This window comes from Thamnophis elegans, chromosome 10 (genome assembly GCF_009769535.1).
Source record: "Thamnophis elegans isolate rThaEle1 chromosome 10, rThaEle1.pri, whole genome shotgun sequence".
Classification (NCBI taxonomy): Eukaryota; Metazoa; Chordata; class Lepidosauria; order Squamata; family Colubridae; genus Thamnophis; species Thamnophis elegans.
In genome coordinates this window covers 55,829,327-55,855,415 of record NC_045550.1, presented here as the reverse complement: position 1 = coordinate 55,855,415, position 26,089 = coordinate 55,829,327, and the positions used below count along the sequence as shown (strand labels likewise).

Below are 26,089 nucleotides of genomic sequence, written 5' to 3'. Positions count from 1 at the left end.
TCAACATTTTCGCTTGATTTTGCAAATTGTTCTCCAAATTCTCCATTTCCTTGCATAGCAGCATACCTTTTCGAATAAGTACATTGATTCTCCAGCTCTGGCATCCATCTGTATACTTCCCCAGAACCACTAGAGGGAGAAAAAGTATTTTCTGTCATTTATTCAAGCCGGTGCAACTATCTATCATTCCACACTTAAGAATAGCATGGCTTACGTTATAAAACCTATAAAATTCAGAAAACATTAATTAAACAAAACATGTTTAAGAATCCAGGCATGCTGTTTTTAGACTGACCTCTTGCTTTACAACAAAAAGGCTCGGCGGAGACTCAAACGGAATATTTTTTACTGTGTTTTCTTCAACTATAAGATGAGTACAGCGTTCATCACCAACAGGCAAATGCTGTCCTCCTGTGGATGAAAAGTAATCAATTGCTTGTCATTTTCTAGCTTCTTTTACAATCTGCTGTTACGAACGGTGCATAATAGGAAATAAAAAGATGTCAGTGATAAAGACAAATAGACAATATCACAAATGTAGGAAGGAAACACCAAAGCTAAGGTTTGCTCAACGCAACAATTTAGAAAGGAAGTTACAAAAGAAATATAAACCTTATTGGTTTAAATAAAGGTAGACTTTTGATATCTTCCAGTAAGGGAGTGGGGTTTGCTCTCTGTTTATAAACAATAGCTGTATGTAACAGTTGTTAACAGTATAATAGCTCTACATGGGGCTACCCTTGAAAAGCGTTCGGAGACTACAGTTAGTCCAGAATGCAACCGCGCGAGCGATATTGGGTGTACCGAGGTACACCCATGTTACACCTGTCCTCCGCAAGCTGCACTGGCTACCAATTGGTCTCCGGATGGAATTTAAGGTGTTGGTCATTACCTTTAAAGCCCTACATGGCTTAGGACCAGCGTATCTGCGAGACTGCCTCCTGCCACATACCTCCCAACGGCCGATAAGATCCCACAGGGTGGGCCTCCTTCGGAGGCCGCCAGCCAGTCAGTGCCGGCTGGCGGGCCCCCGGAGGAGAGCCTTCTCTGTGGCTGCTCTGACTCTCTGGAATCAGCTACCCCCAGAGATCCGGACCTTGCCCATTCTCATGGCCTTCAGGAAGGCTGTTAAAACCTGGCTGTTCTGGCAGGCCTGGGGCTGTTGACCTTATTGAAAGGTCCAGCCCCAATTAGAACAAATGTGTGTTGTGAATTTTAAATTATTTTTTATTTTCCTTTATTTTCTTTTTTCTTTCGCTTTGTAAGCCGCCCAGAGTCCTGCGGGATTGGGCGGCCTATAAATTTAATAAAATAATAATAATAGCTATCTAAAACAGATACTGTATATAAATAGAGAGCAAACCTGTTTTAATCTAGTTTGAGGTTGATTGATATGGTACCATAAACGTAAAGGTTCCCCTCGCACATATGTGCTAGTCGTTCCCGACTCTAGGGGGCGGTGATCATCTCTGTTTCAAAGTCGAAGAGCCAGCGCTGTCCGAAGACATCTCCGTGGTCATGTGGCTGGCATGACTAAACACCGAAGGCTCACGGAACGCTATTACCTTCCCGCCTCCCTCCCTTCTAGCACTGAAGATGTTATCTAGTCTGGTAATGAAACGCCTGCAAGCAAACAACCAAGTTCAGAGAGCATCAAGAACTCCAAAGGTGTACATGAACTGGAATAGCTATACTACTACCAGATTTCTTCTTATAGAAATCAACTGCTATACTATCTAAGCATTCGGAGTAAATAACATTTAATAAAATCACTCTTGAAATGAGCACACAAAGTCTCAACACTGATTGTGGTGTCGGTTAAAATGGCAAGTTTGTCCATCTAGGAAATCCATATTTTAGTATGGCTGTGGCTTAGTGTGAGACACAAATTTAGTCCTAATGAATTAACACCACAGGATGGCCAAAAAGAAAGAATGGATTAGACTGAATTGTGGACCCAGCCATAATCTTCTCATATTTACCTTGCATTTCTGTCATTTCTTCCATGTTCTTTTTCTCTTCCTCAGAGAATCCAAGAAAACTTAAAATGCAGTCCTGAAAGGGTGGCACTTTAAATTCTTTTCTAAATTCATCATCGGCAGCACAAAAGTCACTAAAAGAAAAGGACACAGAGAAAGGCATGAATTTAAGGCAACCGCATTAAATTTTATTTCCTATTATTCTGGAATACTTGCTTTCAAGCTAAAAGAATGCTATGCCGGGCCTTTCTCCAGGAAAGATCATACATACATGTCATTTCTTCTCTCCCAAGATCTATAAATCCACTCTGCTTTCATGATTGGAGTGCCAAGACTCACAGCTACCTGCAAACCAAGACATTTGAAAGTGCTGTTAACTCTTGCATCAAGGTACAGATCCATACGTCTATTTCCATCTTCTTGTCCTTGATAAAGCTTTTAGCAGGGGTGGGATTCTACCGGTTTGGGTGAACCGGTAGCTTTGATGATCAGCTGGAAGCGAACCAATTCACTGCAACGAGAAAGCGGGCCCACCCGCCCACATGCTTTACTTTCCTAGATCTTTGCAGCTGAGTCGCGCGACAGAGCGGATTGCTGTAGCTCAGCTGTTTTCCGCCACAGAAGTAATACGAAAGATAAATTTTCTCTAAACAGTGCACGCGCGTGGAAAACACGCGATCACTGAACCAGTTGTTAAATTGGTAGGATCCCACCACTGGCTTTAAGATTTTTAACAAATATAGAGAGGCAGGAGATTAAATGATTCTGGGTTTCAGTGTGTCTTCTTGATATAGAAAATTACAAGGGCAAAGGAACATACAGTATCTGAACTTTATAAAGAAGTATTACAAGTGCAACTAAGGTGTTCATATCTATTGATTGAGCTATTCGAAAGTAACATCAAATTCTAGTGTAATTTCATAACAATCAGAAGTTTTGCATTGTCTATATTTGAATCTCCTTGCATATATAAACTATAGAGCACAAGATTTTAATTATGCTTCTAAACAGCCCAAAGGCTTTATTTAGATGCAAACCGACATGCTTTAGTTGTTAAAGCAATCAATTAATCCACATAGGAAACATGGGTTAGAACAATTGCAATGTCTTCATTTAAGTTTTGAGAAGAACACATTCATTCATTCATTCATTCATTCATTCATTCATATACAGTATACCATCTCTTATAGTTGAATATCACACTGCTTCTACTGTTATGTAGCCTTAGATAAAGTCAAAGTGCATCTTTTTGTAAAGGAAACAATTATTTGATAGGCTATAAATGGAAAAACCGCTTGCATACAACACAATTTTTCTTGTTAAAGGCATTTAAATAACAGCACACTGTAAACAAATATATTTTACTGGGAAAAAACAGTGCAAAATAATAATAACACTATACCTCAATTATGAGACACCTTTGTCTATAACCAATACTTATAGGCACTGGCTTGCTATATAATTTCTATATTAGGGCATTTGCTGTATTTTTCTGAAGGATAGCAAGAGGTTGCCTTTGCTGGATTACAAGTGATCAAATTATCAAATAACATACAAATTCTATTCAATTTTGCAGATATGATACAAAACAGTAGCATGCCATGTAGCAATAAATATATATAACTAGGAGATTTAAATGACTCTTAAACTGTTCAACATAATGGTTATAACTATGTTTAACCACACAAAATGTGTGGTTAAACAATATCACAAGAGTTCTAAAAGAACCATTCTTCCCCTTCATCACAATCATAGATTTAATCACGAGGGAGGAAGTCAAAGCCAGGTTCTCCTCATTCATAAAAGTAGGAAGCTATGTCAAAATACAGATTATTGGACATGTTTTGTAGCTGTACTCACAGATGAGGCTCATTGATACATGTCATTGCAGTATTTTAAGACTGCATCCATGGATCAAAAGTCTATTGCTGTATCCCCCTTGCTGCTTTCAAAATTAGACTTTGAACTCAGTACCCATTCACTGTTTTTAAAACCTTGAATATATACCGTATTTTTCGGGGTATAAGACGCTCTGGACTATAAGAAGGGGGAGGAAAACAAAGAAAAAAATCTGCCTTTGCCTCCCAGCATTCAACTGGCCTGTTTGTCGTGGCCCATTCATCACTGCCATGATCCACTTGCCGCCATCCATTTGCCACTGCTTGTTTGCTGCCGCCTGTTTGTCGTGGCCTGTTCGCCGATGCAGTGGCCCATTCACCACCGCTGCAGCCCATTTGGCACCAACACAGCCCATTCACTGCCGCCAATCCCCGCTGCCCGGAACCAGCCAAAAATGTGACGCGCGGAGGCCAAAAACAGGGTGTGTGTGCGGAGGCCGAAAATGCAACGTGCGAAGGCCCAAAACAGCCAAACAGTGGGGGCCAGTGGGTGGGTAGGCAGGGCTTTGGCAACATTCGGTGTATAAGATGCACCACAATATTCACCCACTTTTGGGGGGGGGGAGTGCGTTTTATACTCTGAAAAGTATGTTTTGTTAAAATTGTTGTGTTTGCTGTTGCTGATCTGTAAAAAGCAAATCTACACTTAAACCCTTAAAGGAAATTTGAAATTTACTTACTCGGAATTTGTCTCCTTGTGTGGAGTTAGCTACTAGATGTGTAACTTTAGAACTGAAGTCCCGCCGAATAATCCCTCCCATATGATGAACCAGGGTCACCATTTTAACCTAAAAGCAAAATTGGAGCACGGTTGAGCAGGTTTGAAATAAAATTGCTGCTGGACAAAGCAAGGATGTCATTTATACTCCAAAGTAATTTCTCTTGCTGGTTTACCTAGGTAAATTTAAGCATCACAACAACTGTACAAATTCAGTTTGAATTCCTACATCACTTTAAACCATGGCTTCTTTAGCGACAGTTTGACTAAATTATAAATTGGCTTGATTTATACAAACAATGCTTTATAACCCACAATTGCCAAGTACACAAATATATTAAAGCCAAACTCAAAACAAATCACTTGTCATTATATGCAAAGTTAACCCTGCTATAATCTGTCTAATGGATATTATCAATTGAATTGTAAATTTGAATGGAATTTAAAGTCCATCACAATATTAATAGTCAACAAATTACTTTTTTGTTCATTTCAAATGAATGTGTTGTATCAGATCAATCTAATGAAGGACTCAGAGGTTCTCTGTATCTAAATTCTGAAGTTCTGTTCTAATACTAGATAAGGCCAAGCTTAAAGCTGATGTCCAAAAATTAACTAACATTGCAATTTTCAACACAACCACCATATTAATAAACATTTGTAGAAAGAAAATATTCTTACCAGTTCATCTTTCTTCCTGAATCCTGTGAAGCATAATACAAGATTCACCATATTTGTGCAGTACAGTGGACGACACGTGATGGGTAGAGGCTGGAAAAAAAATCTAATTAACACCATTTCCAAAATTTTCATTGTTATATTTGTTAAGCTTTCTTTAACCAAAAACCACAATCAAGGGCCTCATTAATATAGTGCAATTGCAGGGCCTTAAGAAAATAGGACTCTGAATTGAGAAGGGATGATACTAATACTAATAACAGCCACAAGACTTATATGCCCCTTGACTCTTGGGATGCATTCCAAAAACCCCTGAGAAGTTTTAATCCGAGGCTGTCACAAGACCATAGGATTCCCTCAAATAGGCTGGATCCAAGCCACACAGTATTTAAAAGATAATGAGTGCTTTGTATTTCTCAAAGAAAGAAAGGGACAGTCAGTGCCAACTTTTTAGCGCATGTCTGATTAGGCTTCCATTTGCTTATCCCGAGGACAAACCAGCTGTTGGGGTTTGCATCAATTGCCAGTTCCAGGCTAGACTCAAGGACAGTGTTGTAGCCGCCAGTGGCCAGCGGAGTTGGCAGCAGATTCGGACAGTGAGGAGGTTGGGGAGGAACATGGACAACTCCTGGAGTCTGGGGAAGGTTCTGATGAGGGCTCTGTGTCAGAGGCAGAGAGGGGGCCAGAGCCGTATGCCGGCTATCAAGTGCCTTCAGAAGTAGACAACAGTGAGGCAAACAGCTGGAGCCTGTTCCCAGTGTGCGCATGCACAGTTTCCAGACGAAGGGGACAGCTAAAGAACAAGGGTCGACTTGGGAGTAAGGCCACAGGTGGATAATGAATGGCCCCTCCCAGAGGAAATAAAAGAGGAGCGAAAGGGGAGTGGAGTTTGCAGGAGACAATTAGTTCACTTAATTAGTTTGTGACTCTTGGAGACTCCTTGCCAAGTTTTGCAGATATCGACCTGGCAGCTCTCTACGCCAGATAAGGTCTGTGACTCTAAATCCTCCCTTGAAAGACTTTGCTGGATGTGGATGAGCATAATTCACATTAATAAAAGGTTTTTCTGTTGAGACAAGGAGTTTGTTTCATGCTCTTAGGAAGCCTAGGTCAGAATAGACAGTCCATGGAAAGCATCTGATAAAGTGAAAGGGAGAAGTTAGCAGCATATGCCCCACCATGTTAAGGTCCTTTTCTTCCAGTAAAAGACAAAGTTGCTATTTCAACCAAAGCCGACAAAAAATTTTCCCGACCTCAGAAGATTTCACAGCAACAAAAAAAAAGGTCCTTATTCAGAGCAGGGGAAATCTATCCTTGTGACTCCTGACAAACTATACATCATCTTGCTTGGATTCAATTTCATTTTAATATCTCTCACCTAGTCCATTACTGGCGTTAGCCAAGCATTCGGGGTACCATGCCATTATCTGAAGATTTCAGAGAGAAATGCATTGAGTGTCATCAGCCAATTGACAGCACCCAACTCCATACCCCTAATGATCTCTCCCAGCAGGTTCACTTCAATGCTGCAAAATACTGGAAAGAATGAAGCCCTGAGGGATGCAATATAATAGCATGTCCTCAGAAGCCCATCGCTACCTATAGAAAGTGCTAGCAGAGAAGGTGTTTTGTATGGCATGAAGCATCTCAAAGAGAAATGTGTGTTTCTCACACACCCCAAAAAGATGAATTGTACTGACACTGCAGAGCAAGGACTTCACTGCTGCAAATTACATTCAATTCGCACAGCCCCAGCAGCAAAGTTACTAAATATCTCTCAAAGCTCATGTTATTAGACATTTGGAGACATTATAGTTTTTCATAAATGATTTTCGAACCAATCCATACCGAGGTCTATTCAGTACTTTGATGACTTGCTAGAGTTCATTATATTTCCATACTGGAAGTTTAAGCGTAGTTTTGCTATTCCTGCTTTTGCATAAATTACTTTAAATAAGCTTCTGATAAGAATAGCAGCACATTCAAGTAAAGAATTTTTTTTTAAATTCAATGACAGGAGAATCCATCAACTCCATGCAGCAGATGTATCAAATATATACTTTAAAAGGCAGCAATTTTCCATGTCGCTTTTTTTGGTTTCTTACCTCGCCTTTTTTAGCACACTGAAATACCACTGGGGGCCCAAGGATCCTGCAGTCTGTCTTGTTCAAGTTACTAAAAATGGGTTCTTCAAAGTCTGATATTACAAAGACAGCCTCAACCTCCAGTGATTCAGAATCATCCCACGTTTTCATAGATTCCATCTTTAGGTAAGGCACTTTAATGTCCTGCATTGTTTCAAGATAAGATATTTATAAATAACATGTATGTAGCAATACCAATAACTTAAAAGAGTTATATATGGCTTCATAGTGCTTTACAGCCCTCTCTAAGTGGTTTACAGCGTCAGCATATTGGCCCCAACAATCTGGGTTCTCGTTTTACCGAACTCGGAAGGATGGAAGGCTGAGTCAACTTTGGGCTGGTCGGGATCAAACTCCTGACAGTAGGAATGCAGAAGAAGCCTGCAATACTGCTTTCTAACCACTGTGTCTCCATGGCTCCTGTAGGTTTTCTATGTTGTTTCCATAAAGAAAGAATTAACTAGGCTTCAGAGTGCGGAACATTGGGACAAACAAACATGACTGATTCTTTTTTCCAAGACCTATCTAATTTAAATTCAGCATCCTCAGTATAAGCCTCGTTAATTTTTACAATCGGTTTCATCATACCTGAAACCAAAGCAGGCGTGTGAGAATTGTCAAAGCAGATTGGTGCTGCTGTTCACCTCTTTCCACAGGGTACCCATTCACTTCTACCAGGTCCTTTTGTTTACCCTTCTACTAAGTTTTGATAGCAGTGGCTTCCCTCTCTCTACTCCAATCCCAAATACCATTTCCCCAAAAATAAAACTTCCCTGGATAATAAGCCCAATTGGGATTTTGAGCGCATGTGCTAAAATAAGCCCTCCCCGAAAATATTGCAACACAGCAGTAGCCATGAGGTTACCACGTTTGCTGCCTCCTGCACCTCAAAAATAATAAGACCTCCCCGAAAATAAGATCAAGTACTTATTTCAGAGATCAAAAGAAAAAAAGACCCTGTCTTATTTTCGGGGAAACATGGTAGTGCAACATGCAGAGACACCCTTTTCCCCAAATACCATATGGATGATACTTTTTATTAGTTTTCTTCTAGTTCACTAGAAAGCTTTCATTATTTTAAACATGGAACTTCCATTGTCTTAAAAGCTCTATAGCCGTGATGGCAAACCCAGCCATCGCCCCAGTCCAGCTCCACCATGCATATGCACCTCCCGCCAGTCTTTGGGTCTCTGCCGCGCATACGCAAGTGGAGAGAGTGTGAATGCACAGGAGGCACCCGCGTAGCGCCCCTGTGCCCCATTTTGGGCCTGGAAAGCCTGCACCAACCTGGAAACCAAAAATAGGCGGGTGGGGGGCATGTATGGGGGAGCGTGGGGGGTCGTGCACACATTACATTATGGGTGCAGGAGGGCGCACCGTTGCGCACACTTTTGGCAGGCGACAACAAAAAGGTTAATCATCACTGCTCTAGGGGAAAGGAGAACTTCAGTATGAGAACGACACAGTAAATCAGAGTTCCAGATGCAATGAGATTTTACTATATCAACAAACAAATTCACAAACCTCTAAGGCTGTTGTGAGTTTTTCACATCTTGCAGCTTCCTGAACTAAAATCACCTTGATTTCAACCGGGGGTATTTCCTCTGTTGGGAAAGGGAGGAAATAATCAGCCTAAAGAAAACTTCAAGGGTTAAAGGAATTTATCATCCTTCTCCAAAAGAAAGAAAAGTGAAGAAACTGAAAAAAGCAGACAATTTGTCTACTACATACAGTATATCCCAGAAACAAAATCCCTGTATCCAAAGTTTCCCGAAAAGCAAATTTGTTCCCAGAGCAGAAATGATATTCTTGCAGACTACGTTTTAACCAATTGGGTGCAGACTGCACTAGACCTAGTTGTTAAAAGTGAGCAATCAGAAGAGCCATCATACTCCACATAGACAGTGGGTTATATGAGCCGTTCTTCACTTTCATATAAAACAGTACTAGGTAATGCAAGGATGCTTTACATTTTCAAGGAATTAAGGAAACAACCCATGAAAAAGAAATCAAAGGTGCTTTTTCAACAAGCAACTTGGTTTTTCCTTGAAAAAGTTTCGCTCCTCATCCAAGAAGCTTCTTCAGCTCTTTGGAACTCTTCTTGAACTCTTCTTGAACTTCTTGGGATTTTTTTGAAACTCTTCAACTCTTCTTGGAAATCATCCAAGAACCTTCTTCAGCTCTTTGAGCAATTCCACGAACAACACACTGCGGTATAATCCGGCTGGAAAATGATTAAGGAATTAGAGGACTTCAGCCTCCTAATTCAGAAACAAGTGCCACTGGGGCACAAGACTAATCCATGATATAAGCCTTCCTTATACTGAAATTCAGTTCTGGAAACCTGCAGGATGCACACTCCTGCCAATACTTTGCAGCTAGATTCCCACACTGAAGTAAACCATGCTGCTTGGCTGTTACCATGAGGTGACTTACAGAGGCTTTTCTCCTAAGTCTTTTATTCATGGAAAGGGATTACCAGAGTTCTCCTAGCTGGTCTACAGTTAAACAGTTTGCATAAGGAGCAAACGAACTACAGGTAATCTTTGATTTACGACAGTTCATTTAGCGACTGTTCAAAGTTACGACAGCACTGAAAAATGTGACATTTGACAATTTTTCAGAGTTACAACCTTTGCAGCATCCCCCGTGGCACGACAAAACCGCGCCCGTCAAAATAGCGGTGATAAAATCGCATCGCTAAAGCTGCGACGTCATCACCGCGCGTCATCACCGCCGCGACAACAGCGCGGCAACAGAAGGGCGCTTTAAAATGGCGCCGCGGCAGAAAGCCGATTTCAATTAAGGGTTAGGATTAGGTTTAGGGGTTTGTTTTAGGGTTAGGTTTAGGGTTGGGTTTAGGGTTAGGTTTAAGGTTAGGTTTAGGGTTAGGTTTAGGGTACTGAGTGCTTGGGAATGCGCAGATTTGCCCTCCGCGATTATGTCATCGCGGTAGGGTCGTGTTTTTCCTTAGCGCTTCGAACAGCGCGAATTAGTCTTCGTGCTTATGTCTCCGCGGATAAGGGCTTCGCAGATTTGTGGTGGAACCGCATCCCCATGGTTATGTGATCAAAATTCAGATGCTTGGCAACTGGTTCATATTTATGACTGTTATGTCCCAAGATCATGCAACGATCCAAGGTAGGTCTTTGCAGAAGGTCGAGTTGGGCTTCTCTCTGCAGTGGTTGTCCCCCGTTGCAGGATATTGTTGTCAGTAGCACAGGGGGAAAAAAAAAAACCTTCTGATGAGCCAGTTTTAAGGAAGCACTCCAGCCGGGCTTCCTGGGATTGACAGGCGGCTTGGGGAAGCACTTCTCTTGTTGGCCTGAACTGCCAGCTTCAGATATCACCAGAGCCAGAAAGCTGTGTCCCTCGTTTGAGCTATTCTTGGTGTAAGGCCTGAGCAGGTGGTATCTTATCTACCCGGTGGTTAAGTGTGAGGCCTCCAATCCTTTCCTAAACTGGAGAGATTAGGGATCCTTGTGCTCTTGGAACTTGGTTGTTTTCTTGCAGAGGTTTCATTACCCAAACTAGGTACTGGTGAGATTGTTCGGACTATAAGACGCACCTTTTGTCGGACTATAAGACGCACCTTTTTGTCTCCCAAAAGGGGGTGAAAATGTCTGTGGACCGAATATTGCCAAAGCCCTGCCGACCCGCTGGCCATTTTTTTGGCCTCTGCATGGCCCGTTTCAGGCCTTTTTTCAGACCATTTTCTGGGGTTTTTTTGGACCATTTTTGAGGGTTGGGGGGGGGGCGTTTTTTGCGGGGGGGGGGGGGGGGAGAAACAGCCTGACAAAAGCCTCAAAAACGGGCCAACAAAACTAAAAAATGGGTAGAAAGCTGGAAAAGGGTCGAAAAAAGGATCCAAAAAAGGGCTGAAAATGTGGCGCGTGGAGGACAAAATCCCTTTTTTTTCCTTTTTGAAATTTAGGTCTGTCTTATAGTCAGGTGCATCATCTAATCTGAAAAATATGGTAATATTTCGGATTGAATTTATTAGAATCTTTCTATATTTTATCACTTTTACCTGTTGAGTAGGAAGCCCCAAGAGAGAAAGCCTCGTTAGTGAAATATTTTGTGAAACATCCATTCACAGATCACCCAGCCATCCTCCCCCCACAGTTTGCTCTTAACTGGGGAAAAAAACACAATTCAGTTATGGCAATTTTTTTAGTAATGTATCTATGATTTAACATCTAAGGCTGCAATACATACTATAGCAATGATTCATATAATGATGTTGCCTTTCTGTTGCTATTTATTATGTTTATCGACGTTCGTAGCACCTTAAGGTTCCATTCTGATGCCAAAAAGAAAAGTAGAAGCATTTCAGTTCGATAAATAAATGCAAACAGCTAAGCTTGTGGGCAGACCGACTACATTATGCTTTTTATTGTCTTCAAGCCTAGGGAAATTGGTGACTATTATAAATAAATTACAAACAAGTGTGCATTTGAATGTTTACATCTCAAACACTAAACACACGCAGAAAGAACTACTAGTTCGAAAGTACAGTGTGGGAGGAGGAATACACTAAAATAAAAATTTACATTACCTCTGCTGTCAGAAGCAATTCGGGTGAATACATTGTCCTTGGAATTTTCTATAATTTTTAAGTCAAGAACAGAAGAATCTGCCAAGATGCTTTTTGTGGTATCAGACATGAATGTAGTGTTCTCAGTCATGGTCAAAATGGCATCTCTCTTCTACAGCTGCAAGAGAAAGATCCAGTTCAAAAATATGACCCTAAGCAGAGTAATTTGCTTAAGATTGTTAGTGACACTGTAATTTTGAGGATTCTCATATTTCATTAAGGTTTTCTCTTCACATCCGCTATCAAATAATCCTTCTCCCCTGCCCCACCTTATTTTATATTTCTACTGCTCCTGTCTGCTGTTTCCACTCAAGTCTCCATTACAATATGGAGACTCCAAAAGGATTCCTAAGATATGCAGAATCTCTCAGCTGAACAATTGCCTATTAAATAACGAGGAAGATAGAATTAAAGGTAATATTGAAACGTGACTGGCAAGACATGTAAGTTCATAATTTACAATTACTGAGATTGTAGTGCTGCCAAAAAGATGTACATGACCCAGAATTAGCTGTTGGAAGAAATGTCCATGTGGGTTCAATTAGGGCGAAAGACACTGGAAACATGGAGGTCTGCTTGGAAGGATGGTGTAATGGTGAACAGGACCACATGGGTTTGAAGTCCTGGGTAGCTCACCACATGGAGTGGCGAGAGATATATTTATACCCTCTCTTGGGCCTTGCCCTAGAGCAGGGATGTAAAACTCAATTTCATTGAGGGCCAGCATCAGGGTTGTGCTTGACCTTGTGCTTGACCTATGGGCAATATCACTCATGTTGGGGGCACCTGTGGTGGTCCAAGCCTGTGATGGCCTCTTGCAACCCACTGCCGGCGAAGAAAGAGCTTGGGAGGGCCTCCATTTTTGCTGGCAGAGGCACCGCAGACCAATCCTTCACTGTTTCCAGGGTGGCCCTGTATCAGATCTAAGCACCCCGCAGGTCAGATCTGGCCCGTGGGCCTTGAGTTTGACATCCCTGCCCTAGAGCTTCCTGTTCCTGTGCAAAGGCATGTATCCTATTGGTTGTTGTAGAGGTCATGTGCAAATCCTAGGAGTTTGTCTGATACGTTTGATTGAACTGTGCTGGGTGATGTAATATCCCCAGGTGCCATGTGGTGAGTTCTGTTGCTAGATGGGTAGAGGGCTAATCCTAGTATGTGCTGAGGGGTCATGCCTTAATCCCATCAGCCTGAAGTTGGAGGACTTTTGTTTTGTAGATAGGCTGGCCCAGTCTTAATGTGCATCAAATATCTGCTGCTTTGTCTTTAAAACATGTTTCTCCATTTCCCATCCAGGGAAATATAATATTCTGCCTCTTTAGTTTTTCCTAGAATATTTCACTCTTCTAGGAGACGAGTGGGTGCTAACTTTCTATAAAACATATATACTTCAATAGTGGTCCACTGGTAAAAGGAATCCATTTATAAAGACTGAAATTGACCTAGATATAGCTATAGCTACAAATAATTTGTTTCAAAAACTAGATTTGAGAGACATCATTTTATCTCAGAATGAAGTATTTTCATAATGTAAAAAGGAGAGTTTTTATTGTGGTTTTTAAGTAGTTTTGCTAAACCCAAGGCCAACTTTATAGCTATAATCGGACTGCCCAGTGTAAAAGAAAAAAGGTGCATAACTGATCTAATGGAGAATAACTTCCCATTAAAATATTGCTCTTTTGTAATAAAAGAATACAAAAAATGTTTTTTTTCAAATTACCCTAAGCCTTAACAAATGTTTGATCAATGAAACAAAACCCCAGGAATTGTATCTATTGGAACCAGTGCTCTCATTTTCTTAACTTTTTCTCTTCTTTTATTTTGGGTCAACTCAAGGCAGCAAATCAACAGAGATCAGAAGGCCCCCTGCATGGGTTCCACCAAATGTACCTTCCTAAATGACAGAATCCACAGCATGCTATTTCCACTAAATCTTTCAGCATGTGGGCTTGCAAATCCTTTGCATTTTGGGCTATCAGAGTAGCATACATGGAAAGAATCATGCCAAAGGTTAAAGCAGGCATTTGAATAGGCTGAGGAATCCGAGGCATTTATTGCTGCACATTGGATAATCTCCAAAGCCAAATACTAAAGAGAGTCAATATGTGCTTCATTGATTATGCAAAGCTTTTGATTGTGTTAATTGCGTCAAACTGCAGAAAGCGTTCAGAACAATGGGAATCCCATACGTATCATTATCCTCATGAGATTTCTGTACAAGCCAAGAAGCCACAGTACATCAGAACAAGAAAAATCAAACTGGCTCAAGGTTGGCCAATGGGTGGGATAAGGCTGTAATACACTACTCTTATTTATTCATTCTATTTGCAGAAGATATATTACGGGGGAATGACAAATCTAGACAGCATACTAAAAAGCAGAGACATCACCCTGCCAACAAAAGTGCGTATAGTCAAGGCTATGGTTTTCCCAGTTGCAAAGTATGGCTGTGAAAATTGGACCATAAGAAAGGCTGAGCCCCAAAGAATGGAGGCCTTTGAACTCTGGTGCTGGAAAGACTCCTGTGAGTCTCTTGGACTGCAAGGTGATCAAACCAGTCAGTCCTAGAGGAGATCAACCCTGACTGCTCTTTAGAAGGCCAGATCCTGAAGATCAAACTCAAATACTTTGGCCACCTGACAAGAAGGAAGGACTCACTGGATCTAATGCTGGAAAAAATTGAGAGCAAAAGAAGGGGACGACAGAGAATGAGATGGCTGGATGAAATCACCGAAGCAGTAGGCGTCAGCTTAAATGGACTCTAGGAGATGGTAGAGGATAGGAAGGCTTGGAGGAACATTGTCCATGGGATCGCGATGGATTAGACACGACTTCGCAACTAACAACATTAAGGGAAGTGGATAGGGAGATTGTTTTAAAATTGGAGGAAGAAACTACAACAACCTGTGTTATAATGATCATGATGCTACCCCGATTGCAAAAAATGCAAAGGATCTACAAACCCACATGCAGAAAGATTCAGCGGAAATAGCATGGTATGAGTTTTGCCACTTAAAAGGGTACATTTGGTGGAACCTATGCAATGGACTTTCTGAGCTGTGACACTAGCATGGAACATCCTCCTTCTGAGATGAGACTTGCACTATCGCTCTTGACTTTCCAAAGGTCCCTCAAGATCTAGTTCTGTCATCAAGCCTGAGAAACTCAGGGAACTGAACTGATGAGTTGACTCTTGTCACATTGCTTCACTCATTATTTCTTTAGCTGTGTTTTCATAGTTTGTTAAGGCTTTTTAGTAACTATTATTTTTAGCTTTGTTGTCACTCACAAGTTTACTTGATTTGTGAGATGGGCATAAATTTGAAAAACAACATATACATAAAAATCAAACAGTAAAAAAGGGACCAAAATATAAAGACTAAATTAATGGAAATGGGTACAACAACCAGACTTAGAGCAGACAATGGAGATATTCAAGCGGTGGGTAGTTTCTGTGTTTTAGGATCAACTATCAACAGTAACAAGCAGTCAAGAAATATGCCACGGATTAGCAGTTGGTAAAACAGACATGAAAGCCTTGGAAATATCCAAATGTGTGGTGTATCTATACCTACAAACATCGGAATTGTGCAAACCATGATACTCCCTATGACACTCTCTGGAGGGGAAAGTTGTATTTGAAAGAAACAGGATAGGACAGCGATGGCAAATCTTTTCAGCACCGAGTGACAAACTAGAATATGAGTGCATGTGTGTACCTGTGCGCGCGCCAGTCAGAAACCCAAACACCAGCTGGCCGATGCGCACATGCCTATTTTTGGGGTGTTTTCAGGCTATTTTCAGGCCATTTTTTTCAGTTTGGCTTGAAAACAGCCCAAAAAACGGCCTGTTTTTTAAACCAAAAGAGCAGCTGGTGACAGCACATGTGCCCAGACAGGGCTCTGTGTGCCACTTCTGGCACATGTGCTATATGTTCACCATCAAGGGGATAGGAAAAGAACAACCACCAGCAGTTACAGTGGTTGTGAGTGCATCTTTGGGAGATTTAAATAACAGAATAACAGAGCTGGAAAGGACCTCAGAGGTCTTCTAGTCCAGTCCCCATCTCAGGCAGCAAATTCTATGTCATTTCACACAAATGTCCACTCTCTTCTTAAAAACCTTCAGTGGTTAGGAATAGATTGACATGGAGAAAATCTATTAATGTGATTTCTCATAGTCGAAAACTACTGGTCTGGCCCAAAGCAGTGGTGGGTCTCGGGCCAAAGCAGTGGTGAGTTCCGGATTCCGTTCCAACCGGTACGGTTGGAACGGCCCTAGCATCACCTGCATGGATGCATGCAGTTCATACGTATGTCATACTTGCCTCCAACTCCGCGATGCTCCAGCTGCTAGGCTGAGCGTTGTGCAGGTACGTATGCGCCATGCACGGAAGTGCCAAAGGCTTCAAGCACAGGTAAGGAGCTCGGGCGGGCAGGCCTTCCAGAGCACTGAAACGGAACAGGATCCGGTGCTCCCCGCAGGCTCCGGTACACCCGTATCGGGGCCTACCACCTTCAACCCACCACTGAGTCAAAATCACCCAAGTGGTTTACATGCCTATGGAAGGCCTAAAACCCTTTTAAGAGATGCATTATTTATGCCGCCTTGAGTTGTACGAAATAAAAATCCATGATATAAATCCACTAAATAAAATTGCAAAGCCTTTGTAGAGAAAGAATGAAGCTCCCTTTTTTCTTTAACTTCATCCCGTTTTGTCACTTCTGCCCATCTTTTTTTTTACTTCCCTTGTTATTAAATGCTTTTAAACAATGCGTAAACTGCCCACGGTCACTGTAAGTTGGGCAGCGCATATTTAATAAATTAGCAATAGCAATTACCATAAATTACTATTGCATTATATATTTTATTACACTATTATAACAAAATTATAAATCTCAAATTATTCAGTTTTTAATGCTTAATTATATTGAATAAATTGTACCAGGTGTGATATATAAATATATCTATATTTACAATGTATCAGTATTTATAATATATTTATAATATATCCCTTTAGAAGGGACTTGGGCACTTGAGAAGTCATATATATATATTATGTAAATAAGTTATTTAGTAACTAATGCGATAACATGAGTTAGGGTTTTGTAAACAAGCTAGATGAGAGATTAAAGCTCCCCTCCTTTCGCACACTGGAACCCCAATCTATAGCTTTCCAAACGGGGTAGATTTGAACCCCCGTCCACCAGGTTAGCCAGGCGGATTTAATAAGCTAAGCAGGTGCACCCAAGCAATGAGCGGAGGACAATTTCCTCTTAAACGTAGCCTATCACAGAAACCCATTTTCTGGCTTCCAGGCCAACCAGGTCAGAAGATCCCGTGACTTGCTGGCTGCGGATTATGGGAACCGTAATCCCCCCCGCGCCCCCCCCCCTGAGAAAGGCTCCTCTTGTTGGGAGGAGTTGCTGATCGGACGCGGAGCTACGAGAAGGGCCTGTAATTCTCCCCGCCACCCCGGCCATGCGTCTCCCCCCCCCCCCCCGGTTCCATGCTTCACCCTCTTCCCGCCGCCTCACCGTTCAGGGCACCATCGCGGTCCGAGCACCAGCCACCATCCCAGAGCCACCCGGCACCTCCCAATTCAAAAAACGAGCGTCCACTCTCGGACGGCTCCCGATTGGCTGTCACGCGGAGGGGCGGGGAAGCGCGCGCGCGGCTCGGCTCCGAAAGGCCGAGCTCCTATTGGCGGACGATTCCGGGAGGGCGTTCCTTTACCTTTACTTGAAGAATTCTTTAGAGAACGGGCATGTTTGAATGGGCGGTAGCCGTGGCTTGCTATTGGTCGGGATGTATCTCCTCCATCCTATGACGAAGAAGAAGAAGAGGGGGAGGATGTTTACAGCTGAGCTCAACCTGCTGTTTCCCGCCTTTTGCGGGGATGAGCTCACCTGAGATTGGTTGGAAGATATGAGGAAAGGCTTTACCTTCCAACGGTTGTTAAAAGCGGTTGAGGACGGAAAGACCCGGATTTGCGGTTCAAGAACTACGGTTTCAGAGGCCAGAATTGGTCCCGCCTTTGTTTTTTTTTTTGTTTTTTTTTTAAATTCAGCTTTGCACGCGGCTCTCCACGCAAGGATTTCTGGGAATTGTAGTTTGGGAACTTTAGATCTAAACGAAAGAAAGATTTTTAGATTTCTTTGAGGAAGAAATAAGGGTCCAAACATTTTTTGCTTTTGGAGAATAACGTCTGGTCTCCTGACATTATTGGCGAGCCATGAAACAATATAACAAGACCAGCATATATATATATATATATATATATATAGAAATGAAAAAATCTTAAGGGGGGCAGAAACCACTCCCAGTTTCCCTGCCCCAAGCAGAAATTGAGAAGGCCAGCTTTTAAAAATGCAGATTTGGTAATCCATTCAGAAAGACTGGGTCAAGACAGAAACTCAGATAAGCAACAAACAAAAGGTTGACAAAATTAGCTCAGACAAATACCTAAAAGTGTGTGTGTGTGTGTACTTGTTTGTTGCTGTGGGAAGTTATCATCCAGCCCTCTCCAAGAAAAACGAAATATCCTAGGAAATATTGAAAAGGCAGAATATTTCTCTGGATGTGAAAAGAAACATGTTTTAAAAGAATAGTTGCCTATAGCTTTCTGCCCATCCCTAGCTAATGGGCCATTAAGATGGCCGGCTAGCCCACTTTACATAATAAAGACTTCTCCTCACTGCAGCTGTAGGGGGAAGGGATATTACTCAACTGACCACAAGGCAACTGAGAGCTCATCACAGCCTAGAGAGTAGCCCCCTGCATGGCACCATGGGAGTCCGACAACCAGTCAGAACACATTTCTTACACAGGAACAGGAAACAGAGAGGTGGGACTGAATAGGGTATAAAAGCCTAGCAAGCCCCTTCCTCAGCCCTTCTCTTCTTCTCCATCAACATTGAAACATGTGATCACCTTTTCTGGTCAGGGCTCAAGCCATGTGGCCCTGTCCAACAATAAACCATCTTTCCAAGCAGCCTCCATGCCTCCAGTGTCTTCTTCCCCACTTGGAACTGAACCCAGAAGGACATTTCTTTCAACATTGCTTATCTGAGTTTCTGTCTTGACTCAGTCTTTCTGAATGGATTACCAAATCTGCATTTTTAAAAGCTGGCCTTCTCAATTTCTGCTTGGGGCAGGGAAACTGGGAGTGGTTTCTGCCTCCCTTAAGATTTTTTCATTTCTCCTTTAGGGGAAATATTTTATTCTGCCTTTTTAATATTTCCCAAAATATTTCATTCTTTTAGGGGGTTGGCACTACTATATCCAGAGTTCAGCCAGAGTTCTCACTCAGACACAAATAATCAGGCTCAAATTAGCTTAGTTTGGATTCATGGTGCGAAGAGCCTACTCTCTGGAGAAGACTCTGATGCCATGAAAGGTGGAAGAAAAGAGGGTGATCAGTAGCAAAATGGATGGATTCAATTTGTACTGGCTGAGTGCACCATAAAGGAACATAGATAGGGATAGATCATCACGGGCAAAATCTATGTGGTTGCTCCTAGATGAAAACAACTTAATGACATTATCATCAAAATCATATCCAAGATAAGGTACTCTCAGATTAAATACATTCAACACATCTAAGATGATTAGTGAATTAAACCCCTTTCTAAGTTTGTACCAGGTGCTAAACCCTAATAGATAAGGTAGTTATTACCATAATTGAGCCCAAAATTACTAAGCGAGACATTTGTTAAGTGAATTTTGCCCCATTTTACAACCCTTCTTGCCGTAGTTGTTAAGTGAATCACTATAGTGGTTAAATTAGTAAAACGGTTGTTAAGTGAATCTGGCTTCTCCATTAACTTTGCTTGTCAAAAGGTCGCAAAAGTAACCCCGGGATGCTGCAACCGTCATAAATATGAGTCAGTTGCCAAGCATCTGAATTTTGATCATGTAACCATAGGGATGCTGCAACAGTCAAGTGTGAAAAACAATCATAGGTCTTTTTTTTTTTCAGGACTGTTGTACCTTTGAATGGTCACTAAGTGAAGTGTTGTAAGTCAAGGACTACCCCCTCATTGGGCGGACTGACTTTGCAAGATAGATATAAATCAAGATTCACATTGACTAAATTAGCTTGGTCAATTATGGTGTGAACACAATAACAAATTAGCACATTTTATACATCTGTTGAATTTTAAGTGAAGAAACACAGGGATTGTTCACATTGCTGTGAAGATAAATTTCATTGCACTTTGCTCGTTCAGAAGGAAGGCGGTAGCATATTTCTTTAAGGAGCATTTTATTTATCCATGGGTCTTCCCTGTTTTGTAAGTGTTTTTCTAGGTCAGCCATAAAGATTTCAGCATACTGAAGCACCATGTATGTGCCCATACCTATGGCATTGATTTATAGATACATCTTATTGCCAAAGAGGAAATAGTTATAGGTGTGCCACAAAGTCAAATGTTTTGGAGGCAAGGCATACTGCTTTGGCACAAGTGATGATGTGATTGATGGCTTCAAGTCCATGTTCATTGCCTTGAGTTATTTATAAGGAATATATAGTGGCTCAACATCCATATCAATCATTGATTAAAAGGCTATGGTTTGAAGAAAACAAAATTCCAACTTATCTTATTTTTGATCCTAACTAAATCACTTAATATGCGTGGAAGAGTAGACATTTGGTTTCACCTGTGAATATCAAAATAATGATTCTATTGTCTGCTGTTGCACAAGGTGAATATCATATATTGGTATCGGTAATATACTTAATCTACTGTGTGCTTACAGTATGAAGACTTTTATGGAATTGAGTGGGATAGCTTCTGAGAAATTACGGTATACCTCGAATTGAGCTGTACATTTCAGTGAGAAACTTCTGATGGCATTTATCTCTAAAAAATGAATTATATAAAGTTATCATTATCCCACGATGGAAGAAATAAAAGTCAAGAGGCTATTACTTTGCCATAAAGCTTTAACTGTCTTTTAGTACTGTATATGTTATCCGACAGATCATAAAAGAGCATGATGTATGCATAGATTGGTAGGGTTGCAAGCTGTTCTTAAGGGCATGTCAGTTGCTAATTTTTCAAAATGTCATCGGGAAAGTTTGACTCTTGAGCCAATACTGTAGGAGGAAGAAACACAGCCTTGCCTTTTCCAGCACTTTTTCCACTGTTGTGTATGTTACTCAAAATAAAATTGCTGAGAAGTTGGAATAAGGAAGGGATTTGGGGACATAAACAATACTTGTTTTATTATTTCATAGTGTACATCAGTAATGCTCCAGAAAAGAAAAGAAAAAATAATAATGTGTAGTTAACAAAGTAACATTATAGCCCCCTGATGGCAAAACTACGGCACGGGTGCCAGAGGTGGCACGCAGAGCCCTCTCTGTAGGCACGCACGCCATCGTCAGCTGCTCTTCTAATTTTTGGCACGCACATGCACGCTGGCCAGCTGGTCTTCGCAGGCAGTGGAGTGCCGGAAAACGGCCAAAAATGGCCCCAAAACAGCTGGAAAACAGCCCAGAAAACCGCCAAAAACAGGCATACGGACACCAGCCAGCTGGTCTTCTGGGCATGCGAAGACCAGCTGGCAGGCGAGCATGCCCATGCTGGAAACCCAAAGACCAGCTTACCGGTGCACGCATGCGCCAGCTGGTCTTTGGATTTCCTGCACTCCGGTGCATGCGCATGCACACACATTCCAGTTTGGCCACTCGGTGCCAAAATGGTTCGCCATCACTATTATAGCCTCTATTGAGGGTTCTACATGGGAAAATATAGTACATGTGACTTTTCAAAGACCACCTGGTTTTCCCCCATTTATTTGACTATGTTTTGATGTGAAATTAACACTGTGAATATACTATTCATGTCCTGGTGTTCCCAGCAATAGCCATGTTCAGGTAGATTTCTGTTATGACAATATCTCACTCATGGAAGTGTCACCAATGTTGAGCTGAACACATACCTGTTAACAGTGAAATTAAGAATGTTAGTAGCAAATCAATTTTGTTCCATGAAAAATGCAGCTTCTTACTTATTTAATTTTAAAGCCATTATTGGCAATATAATTCACATCTCTGCCATTGAAGATTCTGGAACTCAGATTGAACTTTAACCTGGAACATACATTTGATTCTTGTTTTGCTTTGCCTTCACTTTGGCCCAGTTCAGTCAATTTTGTTGCAAACTCACAATTTTTTTCTTACCAAACTTTCAGTTCCCTATTTTATTGTGCCTCGCTCTGGAATATCTTATAACATTGATCACTAAAAAATATATTGTGTATTAACTTTAACTTTTCCATATTTATTCCAAAAGGTGCTTTTTCCAAACAACTAGACTTTCTGGGGTTTTTTTAAGATGTTTTACTTCTCAGCAAGAAGCTTCTTCAGTTCTAAGTGACTCCTTTCCATTCCCCACCAGTCAGTTAGAACTACCGTACCATTGAAGATTCTGGAAGTCAGATTCAACTTTAATCTGGAACATACATTTGATTCTTGTGTTATTTTGCCTTCACTTTAGTCTCGTTCAGTCAATTTTGTTGCAAACTCAATTTTTTTTTCCTTACAAAATTTTCCTTTCGGTTCTCTGCTCACTAAAAAAATATTGTGTAATAATCTTAACTTTTCCATATGTATCCCAAAAGGTACTTTCTTCAAACAGCAACTGGACTGTTGATTTTTTTTCTTGAAGACAGTTCACTTCTCATCCAAGAAGCTTCTTCAGTTCTAACTGTCTCCTTTCCATTCCCCACCAGTCAATTAGAACTGAAGAAGCTTCTTGGATGAGAAATAAAACATATTTAAGAAAAAAATAAATAAAAGTCCAGTTGCCTCTCGAAAAAGCACCTTTGGGAACAAGCATGACCTGGATGATTGAGAACCTCCTGTGGGAAGTTAGCACCCACCACTTCCTACACTCCGTAGACACTTTTCCACATTAACATATTTTTCTTCACCAAGTGCCCAATCAAGAATTGGAATCAATCAACATCCAACCTCTATCTACCAAGATTCAGGCTTGTTCTTGTGCCCAAACTCTACTTGTTAGTTCACACAACAACAAAACACTACTTTTTTCTTGCTTTCTCTTTTATGTAGTGATGCTGAGTAAAGGATAAGGGAATGACTAATCTATGATAAGGCTAACGTGGGATGATGTACCCACCCAGGTATCTTCACCTGATCCACAGTGGCAGTCATTTTATATTTCATTGTACTCCTACATGGTCTCTCTCTGTGTGTCTTTTCTTTTCCCTTTCTTTTCTTTTCATTTTCTTTCCTTCCTTCCCTTTCCTCTCCTCTCCCCTCTCCTCTCAACTCCTCTTTTCTTCCCTCTTATTTTCCTACTCCTCCCCCCTCTGCTTCATTTACAACCAAAAGGTTTTTTTTTTAAATAATAATAAGGTATCTCTACAACTAAAGAGCAACCCAACTCTTTGAGCAGTGACCATTTTGAGGTTACAACTGAACAACAGAAGATTTAAAACAATCCTTTTTAGCATGCTGTTCAGCCTTAGTACTTAGTTCTCAGTCAGATTCTTTGCCTCACTGGACTGGGAATTATTCTTGTTTAATCCATCAACTATTTTTCAACATTCCTGAAAGGGGCAGGAATTATCTTACCCACCATTGCTTTTACTGCTCAGATAAAGCAGTGCTCTAATATAAAATTAACAAGTTTTTCCTTGTTTAGGATTTGAGACATCTTTTTCCAGGTGAGGGAAGGGAAATACATGGATAATTAAATTTGAAAGCAAAAGACGGAAGCTGTGAAAAACTGCAAATGAAGCATGGATCGATTCCACTGCCCAAGCGAAGCATAAAATTGACCAAATGTGTTTTTTTTTAATCTTCTCTTTATTTCTGTCTTGTACTCAAACTTGGTGAGCTGGAAAGAGCTTCCTGAACTTACAGATTTCTTTTAGAGAAAAAGACCTGCCAGTTTTCTCACAGCAGCAATGTAATAGAAAAAGTCATTTCTGCCCAATTTCTCTCTAATATGCTCAGTGCTTGGCAGCAGTTGTCTGATATTGTTCAGGCGTTTGAAGCTGTTTTTAGGCTGCACGTTTTGAACCCGCACAATCTGAATATCAGGCAAGCTCAGCACTAGCGAGACATTATTAAAACCAAGCATGGAGAAGAGGTAAAGATATAACCCATATTTGCAAGATGTCTGAGATAGGGGAAAGCTGAATTGAAACCCATAACTATGTCGGTCTTAAGGAAGTTGTCATGGTTCATATACAAGAACAAAGAGGGCAGGTGCTTTCCACTTTGTCCCACTTGTTTCCCCAGAAGGTAGCATCTAACTGACCATGCCTGGAATCAGAGGCTAAGAAAACCCAAAACAAAATAGCAAAATGCATTTCAGATTGGGCAAATGGTTGCATTTCTGAAAATAATACTATATTTCACCAGGGTTGAGCCTAGTTAATACCCGAATGGAAGCCCAGCAGAAAATAAGAGAAGTGTAGGCTAAAATGAGAAGTTAAAAAACATTCTAGAAGAAAACAATGGCATACCATCTCTACACACTTGCCAGGAAAATTGAATGTATGTGTCATGGGGTCTCCAGGAGTTAGGCTCAAATCAAAGAACACTTGATCTTCTATTTTAAACCAGCTCTCGGTTTATGAACTCTCTGAAATGAAATATAGTATATTATTTTCTGAAATTCAATCAGTTTCCCATCCAGAAATGCATTTGCCAATTTTTTTAATGTGTTTTCTGATGCCACCACTGCCTCATTTTGGGTACCTGCGAAATTAGGGTTCACAATCAAATATTGTGCAGCTACATGTAGGCAGCCATAGTTACATATCTTCCCATCTTTCCCGCAAATGGGAATAGATTGAGAATGGAGACTCATCTATAGAGAGCCGTGATGGCGAGTGGTTAGAATGCAGTATGGCAGGCTAATTCTGCCCACTGCCAGCAGTTCGATCCTCACTGGCTCCAGGTTGACTCAGCCTTCCATCCTTCCGTGGTTGGTGAAATGAGAACCCAGATTGTTGGGGAAAATATGCTGACTCTATAAACCACTTAGAGACTGTAAAGCACTATGAAGTGGTATATAAATCTAAGTGCTATTGCTATTGTACTTTCCTTCACATGCTGAACATTATACTGTCTAGAAAGTGAAGCAACCTTTTCATTTTGCAGGTGTATCTAGTGCAAGGAGTCACTTAATAGGATTTCCCAACTATGTGTGCAATGCTTTAGTGAATTAGTGAGCCCATACAACAGGGATGCAGAACTATCATTGTCCCTTTATCCAAGAAGTTTCTTCTTCTACAAGTGATATTGATATACATGCCTATATTTGTACTTTTTCTCCATAGGACAAAACAACAGCTTGGGTGAGTTGATGATTATTTAAATTCGGTTCAGCCAGATTTTTTTCCCTTTATTTCTCTCAATTATAGCTGTATACATTATGGGGCTTACTCTGATGCTATCTTTTAAGACCATCTGTTGTTCAGGAAACATAGCAACATGCTTCCTAGAGGAGACTCTTAAAGAAGTATATTTAGTTTTTAGAATTTTTTTTATCCAGGAAAAAAATCAAGAAAGATTCGTGATATTTCAACAGTGCCAATTTGTTTTGCCTAAAGAGATGCTTATAATCCTTGAAATCAGCTATTAGGAAGAAGTTCAATAGCATGAGAACTATTAATTTTAGTTATTTGTTATAATCCCAACTAACTAAAAAGTACAATGTGTGCAACAGAATTAAAAGATCAACGCAACCACAAAAGTAAATATCAAGTAAAAGGAGAAAGGTAGAAATTGTATTGTAAGCAGAGCAAAAAAATTGACCATATTACTCAGAAGTAATCTTTGCCCATCTACTGGACCAGAGTGGGGGGGGGGGGGCTAATTAAAATATTGACAAACACATTTGCACAATTCATTGCTGCAGTTCAGGTACAGATTTCATCTAGTATTGAATAAATAATTCTTTTAGCTAAATCCCATATCCAAATATAGGAGGTATAATCAAGAATGAGAAATGTATCCTTAGCCTACAATAATTGATCCAGAGTGAGCCCAAAATGTAAAACCTGGTGAAAAACTTTTAAAAAATGTTTTT

At 40.8% G+C, this 26,089-nt stretch overlaps 1 protein-coding gene across 7 annotated transcripts in view; it reads right to left on the bottom strand.

Annotated features, from left to right (window-relative positions):
• ECT2 (epithelial cell transforming 2) overlaps nucleotides 1-26,089 on the bottom strand; it is an 84,475-nt gene that overhangs the window by 42,804 nt on the left and 15,582 nt on the right. For 5 of the 7 annotated variants that reach the window (XM_032224967.1, XM_032224971.1, XM_032224972.1 and 2 more), the window contains exons 2-12: nucleotides 17,957-18,140; nucleotides 17,748-17,835; nucleotides 11,976-12,132; nucleotides 8,942-9,021; nucleotides 7,379-7,561; nucleotides 5,277-5,366; nucleotides 4,558-4,665; nucleotides 2,251-2,324; nucleotides 1,983-2,113; nucleotides 296-411; nucleotides 67-129 (exon numbers count right to left, since the gene is read on the bottom strand). In XM_032224967.1, coding sequence (XP_032080858.1) covers nucleotides 67-129; nucleotides 296-411; nucleotides 1,983-2,113; nucleotides 2,251-2,324; nucleotides 4,558-4,665; nucleotides 5,277-5,366; nucleotides 7,379-7,561; nucleotides 8,942-9,021; nucleotides 11,976-12,105 — 975 coding nt within the window. In that variant the 5' untranslated portion in view covers nucleotides 12,106-12,132; nucleotides 17,748-17,835; nucleotides 17,957-18,140. Of the gene's footprint in view, nucleotides 1-66; nucleotides 130-295; nucleotides 412-1,982; nucleotides 2,114-2,250; nucleotides 2,325-4,557; nucleotides 4,666-5,276; nucleotides 5,367-7,378; nucleotides 7,562-8,941; nucleotides 9,022-11,975; nucleotides 12,133-17,548; nucleotides 17,638-17,747; nucleotides 17,836-17,956; nucleotides 18,141-26,089 lie in introns of those variants that run through there. The other 2 variants (XM_032224968.1, XM_032224969.1) reach the window with 2 other exon arrangements.